The 14,344-nt window shown below is 43.7% G+C and overlaps 1 protein-coding gene across 1 annotated transcript in view; it reads right to left on the bottom strand.

Moving 5' to 3' along the window:
- Positions 1-4,192: 4,192 nt before the first annotated feature.
- Positions 4,193-14,344, bottom strand: part of dnajc10 (DnaJ (Hsp40) homolog, subfamily C, member 10) — a 22,821-nt gene continuing 12,669 nt past the window's right edge. The window contains exons 17-22 of the mRNA XM_080537277.1: positions 11,820-11,953; positions 11,525-11,578; positions 10,574-10,721; positions 9,907-10,029; positions 8,465-8,572; positions 4,193-5,356 (exon numbers count right to left, since the gene is read on the bottom strand). Coding sequence (XP_080393403.1) covers positions 5,345-5,356; positions 8,465-8,572; positions 9,907-10,029; positions 10,574-10,721; positions 11,525-11,578; positions 11,820-11,953 — 579 coding nt within the window. The 3' untranslated portion in view covers positions 4,193-5,344. The remainder of the gene's footprint in view (positions 5,357-8,464; positions 8,573-9,906; positions 10,030-10,573; positions 10,722-11,524; positions 11,579-11,819; positions 11,954-14,344) is intronic.

Below are 14,344 nucleotides of genomic sequence, written 5' to 3'. Positions count from 1 at the left end.
GAGAATAACGTTTTCTAGCAGGGCCAATTATTTTAAGTTGACATTATTCTACACTAGAGTTTATGTTCGATTTTTGCCAAGAACAGAATGCTACCATTCCTAATATCTTGTCATTTGGGCTAGGGGCATCAGCGGCTGCAAATTACTATCGAAACGAGTGACTCACACTCAGCCCTAGGGCCGCGGCAGAACACCCAACAGACTGGGTCTGCTGCACTTACACGCGGTGAATTTATCCCAGGGAGACGTTGCCACTCTCTGCCCGGTTCCACTCTGGGACTGGCTGCTTTACATCATAGGCCAGTTGAGGACTTGGAAGCCAGAAATATGTGTTTGATTTTTTTTGTTTCTTCTAATAATGTGTATTTAGTTCCTGTTCTTTTTTTACGCCATGGCAGCTGATAGGACCGTTACAATGTGTGACCTTGCATTTTACATACTTATATTACATTTTCTGTTTGATTAGAAGGCTCTGCACTTTAATTGTGTATTAAATTTAAGAATGGACAGACTGCCTGCTGAGAAGGGACCTCAATCTAGGAAAACAACCACTGGGATGTTAGATGGACTGGGTTTGGTAGATGTGTGGCGACATCTCCATCCCAAAGAGAAAGACTATACATACAGGTCTCCAGTTCATGGGAGTTACTCGAGAATAGACATGTTCTGTCTATCTAAGGTTGACGTACATAGAGTGACGGAATGTAGGATAGAGCCAATCACACTGTCAGACCATGGCCCCATCACAATGACAATGAACCTAGGTCAGGATAGACAATTCAGATATTGGAGGCTTAATGTTTCAATACTAAATGATCCCCTGATCCAACAGGAATTGTGTGACGGCCTAGAGGAATATATTGATATAAATTATAATGAGACGGTTACTCGTTCTATTTTATAGGAGGGAGCTAAAGCTGTGATGAGGGGAAAGATCATAAACATTTCTTCTAGAATTAAAAGACAAAGGTAATCGAGGAGACTTGAATTGGAGACTGAAATCACCAGACTTGAAAGGGAACACAAAATATCAAGGGATAGGGACACACTAGATTTACTAGAACAGGAAAGACTACATTTAGATCATCTACTTACCTATAAGGCAGAGGGAGCGCTTAGATTTGTAAAAAGAAAATATTATGAAAAGGGTAATAGAGCAAGTAGGCTATTGGCTTTTCAACTGCGTAAAGCTCAATCTAGCCGAGTGGTATCTAAGATTAAACATCCAGACACTAAGAAAATTACATCTCAATCAAAAGAAATAGCAGAAGCATTTGCTATGTATTACTAAAAGTTATATGAGGGCCAGGAGGTACAAGGGAAAGAGGATAAGATATCTCGTCTCCTTGATTCGGTCAAATTGAACAAACTGTCACAGGAGGAGGCTGACATGATGGGTTCCCCCATTACAGTAGAGGAAATAATCAATAGTATTGGTAGGCTTAAGAATAATAAATCCTCGGGTGTCGATGGATATTCGGGGGAATACTATAAAGTTTTTGTTAATGAGTTGGCACCAGTCCTGTGTCGGGTGTATAACTATGCACTGGATAAAGGAGACCCACCGAAATCCTGGTCAGAGGCAATAATTACGGTTATTCATAAAGAAGGGAAAGATCCCACACAATGTATGGGATATAGGCCAATTAGTCTCCTCTGTCAGGAGCTGAACATTCTAACCTCTATTCTGGCTAATAGAATACAAAGTTGCATTTGGAAGCTAGTACATCAAGACCAAACAGGATTCATTGCTGGGCGCCATGGTACTGATAATGGTAGAAGAGTTCTAAATGTACAATCACTTGCCGCCGGGAGGAAAACTCCATCGATGCTTCTCAGTCTAGATGCTGAGAAAGCATTTGATCGAGTAGATTGGACATTCCTGCAGATGACACTGGCACATATGGGCTTTGGTCAGACCTTTATTAACTGGGTCAAAGTGTTTTATAAGAACCCAAGATCAAGAGTTAGAGTCAATGGCCACTGCTCTGAATTCTTTGCATTGGGAAGGGGGACGAGGCAGGGAGATGCCCTGTCTCCAGCCCTGTTTGCCCATAGTATTGAACCCCTCGCAGAACTAATCAGGAGTAACCCTCATATACAGGGAATAAAAGATGAGGGTGGGAATCAACATAAATTGGGTTTATACGCGGATGACATAATACTGTTTATGGAAAAGCCCATATCATCTGTCCCAGCCCTCCTATGAAATCTGGATGAATATGGCCTAGTATCTGGTTACAAAATTAACCCCACTAAATCAGAGGCAATGATGATTTCGGAGACGTGGCCTAGCCAACTTGACTGTACAGTGTCCTTTCACTGGTCTGATCAGGGATTTAGATATTTAGGGATTATACTCACCCCCAAAATAACACAATTGTACCAAGCAAATTATAAAAAGATATTTGAGGTGTTTAAAACTGACTTAACTAGATTTGTTGTCCCTTTTGGGTAGAATAGATGCCATAAAAATGAATTTACTACACAGGCTTTTGTTTTTGTTCCAATCTCTGCCTATCTGGGTTCCGGTATCTGCCTTCAATATGCTGGATACGTTTATATCTAAATTCATATGGCAGAATAGGAGACCTAGGGTGCGATATAAATCCTCACTCTTGGGAAGGACAGGGGCGGGCTCAGCCTTCCCAACATAAAGCACTACTTTTGGGCAGCGCAACTAACAGTGGTGGTAGCCTGGATCCGCAATGATGTAGAGACAGGATGGGCTCACTACCAGGAATACCTTTAGCCACTTTGGTTTTCATGAGCCAACAGTCTCAAAAGAAAGTGAGAATCCAAAACATATTTGTGAAACACACATTAAAGGTGTGGTCTACAGTTCAAAAGAGATTTAAGGGGACAGTTGCCCTCTCTCGAGCTATGCAAATTAATGGGAATCTAGAATTCCTCCCCTCAATGTCTGATAGTGCCTTCAAGAAGTGGGCAGACAGAGGTCTAAAGATTATTGACCAATTATTTTGTGATAACATTTTCCAGCCTTTCTCCTATCTCCAGGAGACATTTCTATTACCACCATGTACATAATTAGATACTTCCAGATTAGGCATTACATCACAAATCATAGAGATTGGAACGTGATCAAAAATCACAGAACAAACAAATACTGAAACATATTTTATCAATATAATTAGGCACCATATACCCACTAAGAATCATGTTTCCCATATTTATAATAATCTATTAAGGGATTTACCAGACAACACCTTACACATCAAAAACAAATGGGAGTTGGAGTTAAATGTTATAATTGAAGATGGGGATTGGGAAACATTATGCACCGGGTGTCATAAAGGTATTAACAGTAATATGTGGAAGGAGTTTGATTGGAAGACAAAGACACGTTTCTTTAGGACACCTTTGGAAGTCTCCAAATTTGTAGATACCCCCACGGCAATGTATTGCTGGAGGGAGTGCGGTTTGATTGGTGACCACTCACACATTCTGGGACTGCCCAAAGGTGGTCTCCTTCTGGCAGGAGGTTAAGGGGGAGATAGACAACATTCTGGGAATTGACCTACCGCTCAACCCCAGTCACTTTATATTGGATATGGTTGACATAATATGTACTAGGGACCAGATGTATCTGTTGCATATACTCCTGATGACTGCAAGAAAAATTGGAACATTGAACTGGATGAAACCACAACCAACCTACATTGGCAGAATGGCTAAAAAAATTAAGGGAGGTATACGGGATGGAGGCTCTGACTGCCCAACTAAATTTAAGGACAGACCTCTTTCAACGAAGGTGGTCACCCCTTACAATATATTTTTCTCTCTGAGAAGCACCCCAAACCCTGTGTTGTACTAGCTTTTGATACTCAATTTCCTACTTTTTTTTTTCTTTCCTTGTTTTGATTTCCAACTGTATACTGTCCAATACATTGTGACATATGTTGGTATATATTGATTTTGATGAGTTGCCAAGTGATGTAATGTGTGTTGTGTTTGTGGTTGTGTTGTTTTTTTGTTCAATAAAAACAAAGTAAAACAATTAAAAAGAATTAGGATACTGACTCACTATTAGAATTAGGATACTGCCTCTTTGAAATATTCCCAAAAGAAAACCTGTACACAAACATGTATCAAAGTACAAATTTATTCTGGGCTAAAATGAGCAATGACATATTTAGTTAAAAACAAATATTGACATGTTCATGATGCATTCAATTGCATTGAGACAAACCATCACTTGCAAAGCAGACAACTGCCAAGTTGTATACAGTATCAGAGACTAGGATGATTGAAAACCTAGCTCACACACTGCTCTGCTGCAGCCCAGTGGTTATTATGGGAACTGATACGGAGTCAAAATGAAATACACTGTCGACACGTCAAAGAAGGTCTGCTAGAAGAGAGAACTCTTTAAAAGACATTTATTCCATACAAGGGTCTGTGCAAAACAACTTCAACTGAGCATTTCAAGAAACCTCTTTGGAGTGTCTTAAAAAGGGACACTTGGGATATGTAGTCCATGCATTTTTAAAACCAAAATGCTAAGCACCCACACACTGCAAGTTACTATCAAACAGCAGCCAGGGCCAGAAATATACTTGGACTTAAAATGAAATGATTACAAGGACTTGATTTAGAAACAATGCTAACACCTAGCTTAGTAGAAGTATTTCTAGCCAAGCATTATCGACTGGCCACAACATACACAACAGGGGCTCAAGTTATGAATGATTAAATTAGTGTTATCGTACATTTTCTGCTGCTTATTATTTTCAGTGTATGAGATGTCTTTTACTGACCTGTTAACACGTCTAAGTAGTAGTGTAAGTTTATAGGTTGGCTATGTAACCATCATTCCAGCAAACAAACGAATACATTATTCTCCAACATTATCAGCACAGTGCAGTCACTTCACAGAATGAATAAAACACTGTTAGCTACACACAAAAAGGTATTGGCAGGGCATTATAAATTGCAGTGAATATCATAAAATAAAAAGAAAATTGAAATCAAATTGAAAACCATTGTCGTCAGACAGTACATTCATAAAACAGGGTTGTCAAATACTGACAGAATCTGGACACTTTCTTCCTCGCCTCTAACCAGTAAAACTCACAACAGAGTCTCCCCTAGTCATTGTTGATAGTGTTCACTTGGAGAAAGAAGGGCTTCTCTTGACAGTAACAGAGGTAAAACAGTAATATCTTGCTCAATGTTCCTTGGCAGTAATCCTCCAAGACAAGTTTCGTCCTGGAGTCCTTTGTGGGTTTTTTCCGTGCGTGCGTTTGACCTTTCTGGGAGTCCATTTTCCATTAGGAGACACGGCTCAGAGGAGTAGAGATCTTCCAACCAGATTCTTCGCCTCTCAGAGTTCATCCTGCAAAAATACAAAAGTATCTTGTTTCGAAAAGCTGTCCAAATGTACCGGTTGATTGATTAATTATACATAACAATATTAGCATTATCACAATAAAATAATATAGTGAACTTTCAGTTGATATGAAAGTTATATATACCGGTATATAGCTGATATAAAAACATGCATATTGATATTACATTAGCATAAATGTAGTGATGACATGATGTCAAAATGCACAGGTAATCCTTTTGGATTGTATTTCAGGTGAACTTTACTTTTTCACTTATTAACTGTGAATAAACATAGAAACATGCAGGCTTGGGTTTGGTGCACATTGGTCTAACACAGTGAGGCTGACTTTAAAGGTCCCATACACCCCTCTCTTTCAGTCCTGTTCTCAATTAGCTGTTTCTCTGTCTGTAGCTTTAAATGCAAATGAGCTGTTGCCACCCCTCCCCCACACCCCACTCCAGAACTGTAATATATTGACCGTAACCGTGGTATCAAGGAGGCACAGCCGGAAGGTCACAACGCCTTCCGGCTGTGCCTCCTTGATACCATGGTTACGGTCAATATATTCAACCAACTATTGAAGAAGAAACTCATCACACAGAACATTTTACTTTAAGTGTAGCTTGTGTTGTGACATACCAACAGCTTGTACATACAGTATAAGGCCCTATAATTTACCTGGTGGTAAATGGTAAATGGTAAATGGACTGCACTTATATAGCGCCTTTCTCCAAAGCGCTTTACAACGGCCTCTCATTCACCCATTCACACACCAATTAGTGTTGTTCCGATACCGATACTAGTATCGGCATGGCCACCGATACGCACAAAAATGCTGGTATCGGTATCGGCGAGTACTAACAAAAAAAAAATCCGATTATTTAAAAAAATAAAAAAATAAAAAAATAAGTACTAAAGTTATTTTGTTTGTAAATGTTCACTTGCTGTTGCACTACTACTACGACTGTTTTATATCTTAAATGGATATTGCACTGATTGGCATCTGTGAGAGCCACATTTCAGGTTTTATAAGGGGTTGATTTTCTTGTCACCATACCAGGTAGACAATAAAAAAAAGTTCTATAGTATTCACTCTCTGTTGGTATTTTTTCCTGTTTTACAAAGGTTTTGAGCAGTGCCAGACTAAGTGTTAGCAATAATTTTACATCGAGGTGAGTATGCGGCTCAAAAAACATGTTTTTTTGTTTTGTTTTTTCAAACGCCGTGGTATCGGATCGGTACTCGGTATCGGCAAGTACTGCACAGTCAGGTATCGGTATCGGTATCAGGATCAAAAAATGGTATCGGAACAACACTAACACCAATGGCGGCAAGCTACCATGCAAGACGCCTGCCCGCTCACTGGGAGCAATTTTGGGGTTTAGTGTCTTGCCCAAGGACACCTCGACATGTGGCCAGCCGGGACTCGAACAGGTGATCTGCCAACCTTGCGATCATTAGACGGCGGCTCTACCTCCTGAGCCACAGCCGCCCCAGCTGCCAGCACCCGAGTCTCAGTGTTCATAATACAATGTGAGATGATAAAGAGGAGAGGCTGATGGCTGAAGACAGTATTCATATTCATACTGCATCAGAGCTGCAGGACCGTCACTAATACTGGTAGTACAATAACGCAGAGTGTATCTGTGAATCAGAATGGTCGTATTAGCCTGTAAAGCTTCACTGAGGTAAACATCTGGGGGAGAAGACGACAGCCTCCACGTGGCCTCCTCCGCAAGTAACAAGAAATGGTGCAAGACCAACTTGTGAAACTAATGTCGCCAACCAAACGTCGAGCTGGCAGGCTTAGGACCGGCGGACGGGCAGTCATCCCCACCGTCGAAAACCGAGGCCTGTCATTGCTTCAACTCAATGTCTGAGGGAACTTGAGGTGCGAGTTGACAACAAATGTCTGGAGGTCCAGCAAGCCCCGAAGTACCTTGGAGTGTGTCTGGATCGGACATTATCCTTCAAGCAACACCTGGAAGAAGTCAAGGCCAAGGTGACATCCAGGGCTGATCCGCCGCCTCGCTGGTACAACCTGGGGAGCCTCCGCTAAGACGCTAAGAATATCCACCCAAGCCCTGGTCTTCTCTGCAGCGGAATACTGCGCCCCAGTCTGGAGCAGAAGCCCTCATGCGAGAAAGGTCGACGTGGCTATCAATACCTCCCTCAGAATAATAACTGGATGCTTGAAGCCTACCCCTGTGTCCCTCTTGCCAGGCCTCGCGGGAATAGCACTGGCCGGCCTCCGACGGGAGGCTGCCACCCTCGCCCTGGCCAGGAAGGCACAAAAGTATGACTGGCACATCCTGCACAACACCACAATAACACCAGCACCTCCAAGCAGACTCAAGACCCGCCACCCTTACAAGAAGGCAGCACAAGACATGCTCAACTCCACCTCTGAGGACATCTCCAGAGATGCATGGTTGGCAGCAGCTTGGAAGCAGGAGTGGGAGTCAGCCGGGCCCTCCCGAATCCACCGCTACATCTGGGACCCAGGAGATGGCGCCATTGGAGGAGACGACCTACCACGCCGGCAATGGACCACACTGAACCGTCTACGAACTGGTGTCGGTCGCTTTAAAACATCAATGAAGGCGTGGGGCCTGGCGGACAGTGCGGCATGCGAGTGCGGTGACCCAGAGCAGACCGCCGACCATATAATCACCATCTGCACCTTATATAGACCACCCTCAGAAGCCAGCCTCTTCGACTTAGAACCAGAGATGCGGGCATGGCTACGCGACACCGAGTTGGACCTCTGACGTTACACAAAAGAAGAAGAAGAGGTAAAAAATCTAATGAGACCCAACATCACGTAGGACGGGGCAGCAGATCTGAATGGCTTGCTGAATCGCATGTTTTCTGAAATAAGCAGCACCACAAAAAAACGGACTGGGTTATTTTATTTCACAGTTTGTGCGTTAGTATGCCCTTCAGAGACCCAAATGTTATGCGCACAAGCGCTGAAAAGTTTTCATAATATGGGACCTTTAACTTTAAGCCAGGCCCAGAATCCAGTCTTATTGAAATGCTGGAGAATAATTCAGCTCTACATCAAAAGGGAAGAGAAACCATGGCGATTTGAGAGACGTGTAAGAAGCTTACCTTGCGTTTGTCCTGTAACCACGGAGACAGCTGCTGGAGCCTCTGCTGGAGGACGTCAGCGATGACATTGGCATCTCGACTGTTGACGTGCTCTCCCCCTTGGTCTCGCTGGTGACACACACACACACACACACACACACACACGGATTAGTTTCAGGACAGTGCACTGGGGACTTTAGCCTAAAAAGCTTGGTAAACAAGACAGGAAATACGAGCAAATACATATGTATAATCTAATACTGTACTGCCAAATTGATAAGAGAATACCCAGGGGCTGCAAAGATCAATACATACAAAGTAAACGAGATACTGTCTAGAGGCAAGTTTGTACTTTCCAAGTTAACTCAAGTCTCGCAGGGCCAGAAATATAGGGCACATACAATGTCTGCTCAAACAATGAGCCTCTACTGTGTATTTAAAAATCAACATCAATAACAGTTTGATTTCAAAGGCACCATTGTTTTCAAACTGACTACATTAACTGGACTCTTTGGAATGAAGTGTTGTGTGCACATTCTTCCTGTATGTATGTATGTATGTATGTATGTATGTATGTATGTATGTATATGAGTATGTATGTATGTATGTATATGTATGCATGTATGTATGTATGTATGTATGTATGTATGTATGTATGTATGTATGTATGCATGTATGTATGTTCGGCTGCCCTCGGGCAGGCGGTTCAGGACCATGTCCGCAAGGACAAATAGACTGAAGCTCAGCTTCTACCCTAGGGCCATTCAAGCCCTGAACACAGCAAAGACCTAGGTTCTACGCCCTGGACAATCTAGACAATTTGATGGCAGCTACTTGATTGTAATCAAGTGCAATACTGAAACACAACTGTGAACATTTCAAACCTGCAAACTGCTACACTTTAAATGAATGTGCAATAATACTATGTGCAATATGACAACCCTCGGGTACATACGGTTCAGAATAGGAAATGTTAGGATATTTATAGCATAGCATAGAGTACAGCACAGTGTTTTATTTGTATAGTATAGTATAGTGGATAGTGTATATAGCCTTTATTTATGTAAACCAGCTCTTTTCCCTTCTTGTTTTTAGTAAAAAAAAATCCTAGCACCAGGGGAGCCCCCCCTCCCAAATTTCGTTGTATGGTACCTGTACTATATTAATGACAATAAAGACCATTCATTCATTCATTCATTCATGTATGTGAGTATGTATGTATGTATGTATGTGAGTATGTATGTAGGTAGGTAGGTAGGTAGGTATGTATGTATGTATGTATGTATGTATGTATGTATGTATGTATGTATGTATGTATGTATGTATGTATAGTTACAGTATGTTGTTCTGGTTGCTGTTTAAAACACATGACCCTCGGGAATAAATAAATAAATAAAATACAAAAAAACATGTTGTTGAAGTGAACCCAGGCGGGGGAGGTGGAGCAGTGCTGCCGTCCTCACCCTCTTGGTGCCCAGGTGAGGGTAGAAGCGGACGGTGGGGTAGGCGTTGATGCCGGCGCTCTGGCACATCTGATGGTGGGCCTGGCAGTCCACTTTCCCTGCCCGCACGCTCCCCTTCACCATCTGAGACAGAGAGACATGCCCGCTAGGTGACTCACGCCCCGTACAGTGACTCAACAACAACAACAACAACATGTCCACGCCACTCTGTCATACAAACCAGGTTAACCCTGGCCACTATCGCTAAGCCACGCCCCAAAATAAAAATTGTCCAATCATATCACAGCAAAAGTCACTACAGGCAGAAAACTCGGACAAACAACTCGCTAATATCTGATGGTGAAAAGCTTCTCGACTAAATACTCTAGTCACCTTTAAAAAAAACATGTCTATGACTTGCTGTGGTAAATCAGAAATCGTTGTTTGTTTGTCTGAGTTTTCAAAGGGGGCGTGGCTTAGCAATAGGTCCATACGTCAGCTCATTCAGGGGAAACGTAAAAAAAGCATTAACAAAAATGTGGGGTGACCCAAGCATTGACATGATTTGCTCGAATGGTTCTGAATTGCACAATAATAACCTATGATGAATGGCTAGGTGTTTTTTCTTTCATAAATATAAGTGAATAAAGAGTGTGTTTTGAGAGATGATTTAGCGTGGCCGTTTTACCCGAGCAAGGACCTCAAACTCGGGGGCGAATTGCTGGCAAGGCCCACACCACGGAGCGTAGAAGTCCAGCACCCAGTGGTCCTTCCCTCCCATCACCTTGGTCCTGAAGTCATCTGGGGTCAGGTCCACTGATGCTTTGGGAAGAGTCCTGGGAGAGAGAGAGAAAGAGAGAGACAAAGAGAGAGAGAGAGCGAAAGAGAAAGAGAGAGAGCGATAGAAAGAGAGAGAGAGAAAGAGAGATAGAGAGAGAGATAGAGAGAGAGGGAGAGAGAGAGAGAGTGAGAGAGAGTGAGTGACAGAGACACAATTTCCTTCCTCTCAAAGACATCAGATTATAGTAGGGTTGGGCGGTAATACCGTACACCGCGGTATTTGAAAATAGCAACAGTGTCAATACCAATACAGTCAATACCCTCATAAAAACAATTACATATATATAATAAACGCCTTAAGAGTGTTTATCCGGCACCACTGGCTGTGTGGGTGAAGTCAAAAATACTATTTAGAAGCGATCTTAAATCACGTGTCACGTGACTGCTTCTCCTCAGAAGGATACGTGATTCACAGCACTTGTCTGCTGTAACGCGCTCTGGGCTTTGTACCCTGGTGAGTATTGGCAGTGTTTCCCATACATAGACCGCATACACCGCTCGCAGAAAGTGTTTGAGCAGGATCGCAGAAAGGAGAGGGCTTTGGTCAGCCTTTCACCAGCCGCTGGAAACAAATTCTTCGTTTGACATTGTGGAGACCCTCCCTAACCCTCCCTCGAAGCCCTAAGGTGTGATTTTTTTGGAATCCCGCGGTAATACTGTATACCGCGGTTATTACATTTGGGGACGGTTCAAACTGTATGAAAAAATTGATACTACCGCCCAACCCTGGATTGTAAGTCCTGACTGAAGTTAGATTTTTCGAAGGAAGGAAGTAAGAAGGAAATGACAGAATCCTCACCCCAAGGCCCAGACTTTGAGAGACTGAGCGTCTCTGTGCCAACCGCTGTAGGCTCTGGGGAAAAGAAACACACACGTCAACACACAAACACCCTTGCAAACAACACTCGTCCACAGACGCAATACACAGTTCAATCGAAGCAACATATTTGACGTTTTGAAGCGTTCCTTTAACGTAGTTGGACGTGGCTGAAGCTCTAGACTTTGTCTCTCGGCCTTATGGGACAAACACTCACTGGTACTGATCCCGGCGGTCGGCACCCTGGGGGTACAGGCCTTATGGGACAAACACTCACTGGTACTGGTCCCGGCGGTTGGCACCCTGGGGGTAGAGGCGGATCTCAGGGTACGCTCTGACCCCCTCGGCCTGGCAGAGGGAGTGGTGTTTCTGACAGTCCACGGTCCCCACGTTGATCAGCCCACTCAGCCCCTGAGTACACAAAACACAATATCCTCGTTCACTCCTAAGTCCTCATATACACACGCACACGCACACACACACACACACACCCTTATATATGCTGTTGGATATGGTGGAGGTGGAACTGGTGGAGGTAGCAACTGGTGGAGTTAGCAATCGGAAGACGGGGCTCATTGGGGAGATGATCTGCTCAAGATTTACAGCATACCACCTCCACGTGGTGCAGGGGGTGTTATGGTTTGGGCATGTATCGCTGCCACTAGAACTGGCTAACTTGTCTTAATAATGATGTTACTACTGCCAGCAGCAGAATGCATTCTGACATGTACAGAAACACTTTCTCAGCAGAGCACAAGAAAATGCCTCCGAATTCATTACATAATAAGTTGAACTATGTCAAATGCTACTTGCTGTACTTGGCTACTACACTGTGAATGGTGTAACTCATCTAAAAGAACCCCCCTCCCCCACTAAATTAAAGCTAAACATCTCTACTTTGATCCCATAGTAACTGTTTCATTTCAACTCCTGTTGGGTGTACAGTGCAAAGAGAAGACAAAATGCTTCCTCTTTCCAATAGCCCTGTGCATCCTCAAAAACACACACATCTTCATATACACCTGTGCATCCTCAAACACACACATCTTCATATAGCATCCTCAAACACACACATCTTCATATAGCATCCTCAAACACACACATCTTCATATAGCATCCTCAAACACACACATCTTCATATAGGCTACTGTAGATTAGGGAAGCACCGAATTTAAAATGATTGGCCGAAGCCAAATTTAAGGAAACATTTGGCAACATTTGGCAATGAATACGTACTGGCAGTTTTTCTATTATTTTTGTACCATCCATTGCATAAATTAAATACATTTGGCTTTTTATTCATGCTTTTCAAAGAATATTGAACATTCCAGCAGACATTAGGCTATACCAACAATGCACAACAACCTTGTGACCACCTTGTCTCTCCCATTGTCACATTGGCTACCCTCAGGCACGTCTACTCAGGGTTTTTCCTGGCACAAAATGGGGTGTTATGACAGAGAAGGTTTGTTAGTCCTTAATGACAGTGGTACCATGTCAGTCTGATCAGCGATTGAAAACGCTGATAGACTTCAAAACTGATCATTTTGCAAATAATACAGTAAAAGTAGCACTGACTAACGCTAGGCTCAACTTGTCATTCTGGATAATGAAACAGCAAGCGCTGGTTCCCTGTTTTGTCTTTACGTGCACAGCTATTTCGCTAGCAAACACGAAAGATAAGCTTATTTGCAGTACAGCGCCACCAGGGTTAGGGTTAAATAGCGGCCCCGCCACCATGTCGGCGCAATAACAGTTAGAAATGACATAAATCCACCGAGTGCAACGCTTGTAGAAAATAAGACAGAAATACGTCAGAGTTTTGACAACAGCTGGAGGCGGCAAGAAATATGACGGAGACGGCCGCCTCATAATTCTCAAAACCCTGCTACTATTCGGCGGTAGACATTCAGTCTTTTCACACATTCGGACGAATACTGAATGTGCTTTTTTTGCTATTATTCGGCGGCCGAACCTTCGGTGCATCCCTACTGTAAATCCATCCAAACATTCTCAGATTCACAGACAGACAGACAGGAGAAACCACTAGTGTGCATCTCCCAGGGAATGCTCCAGACAGAATTAATCAAATATGACACTGTCCATATTTGCTGTCCCCTCTCCACATGATGCATTCTCAGGAATGTTCCCGACATTTCTTTTTTTATTCTTACTTTTTAAAAATAAACCTTGCTAGATTCTTGCCTCTGACACATTGACAGGATAGCTTATGTCACTGACTGGGTGTCTTGTTGCCGTGCGGTGTGCCTTAGTCAGAGGGTGGTATATTGGTGCACTGCAATGCCAAGGTCAATGGATGGAACTGCCTGCAGTGCCACGTGTGCCACTGTGCCACCTACCCTACCCTGACCCTCCTCCTCCTCCACTGTGCCACCTACCCTACCCTCCTCCTCCACTGTGCCACTTACCATACCCTACCCTACCCTGACCCTCCTCCTCCTCCACTGTGCCACTTACCCTACCCTACCCCCCCCCTCCACTGTGCCACTTACCCTACCCTCCACCTCCTCCTCCACTGTGCCACCTACCCTTCCCTCCTCCTCCTCCTCCTCCACTGTGCCACCTACCCTACCCTCCACCTACCCTACCCTCCACCTACCCTACCCTCCTCCTCCACCTACCCTCCTCCTCCTCCTCCACCTACCCTCCTCCTCCTCCTCCTCCTCCTACCCTCCTCCTCCTCCTCCTCCACCTACCCTCCTCCTCCTACCCTCCTCCTCCTCCTCCTCCACCTACCCTCCTCCTCCTCCTCCTCCACCTACCCTCCTCCTCCTACCCTCC

The sequence above is a fragment of the Nansenia antarctica genome (genome assembly GCF_963989245.1).
Source record: "Nansenia antarctica genome assembly, chromosome: 7".
Lineage (NCBI taxonomy): Eukaryota > Metazoa > Chordata > Actinopteri > Argentiniformes > Microstomatidae > Nansenia > Nansenia antarctica.
Note: the sequence above shows the minus strand (reverse complement) of the source record. Positions and strands in the feature narration are given on the sequence as shown.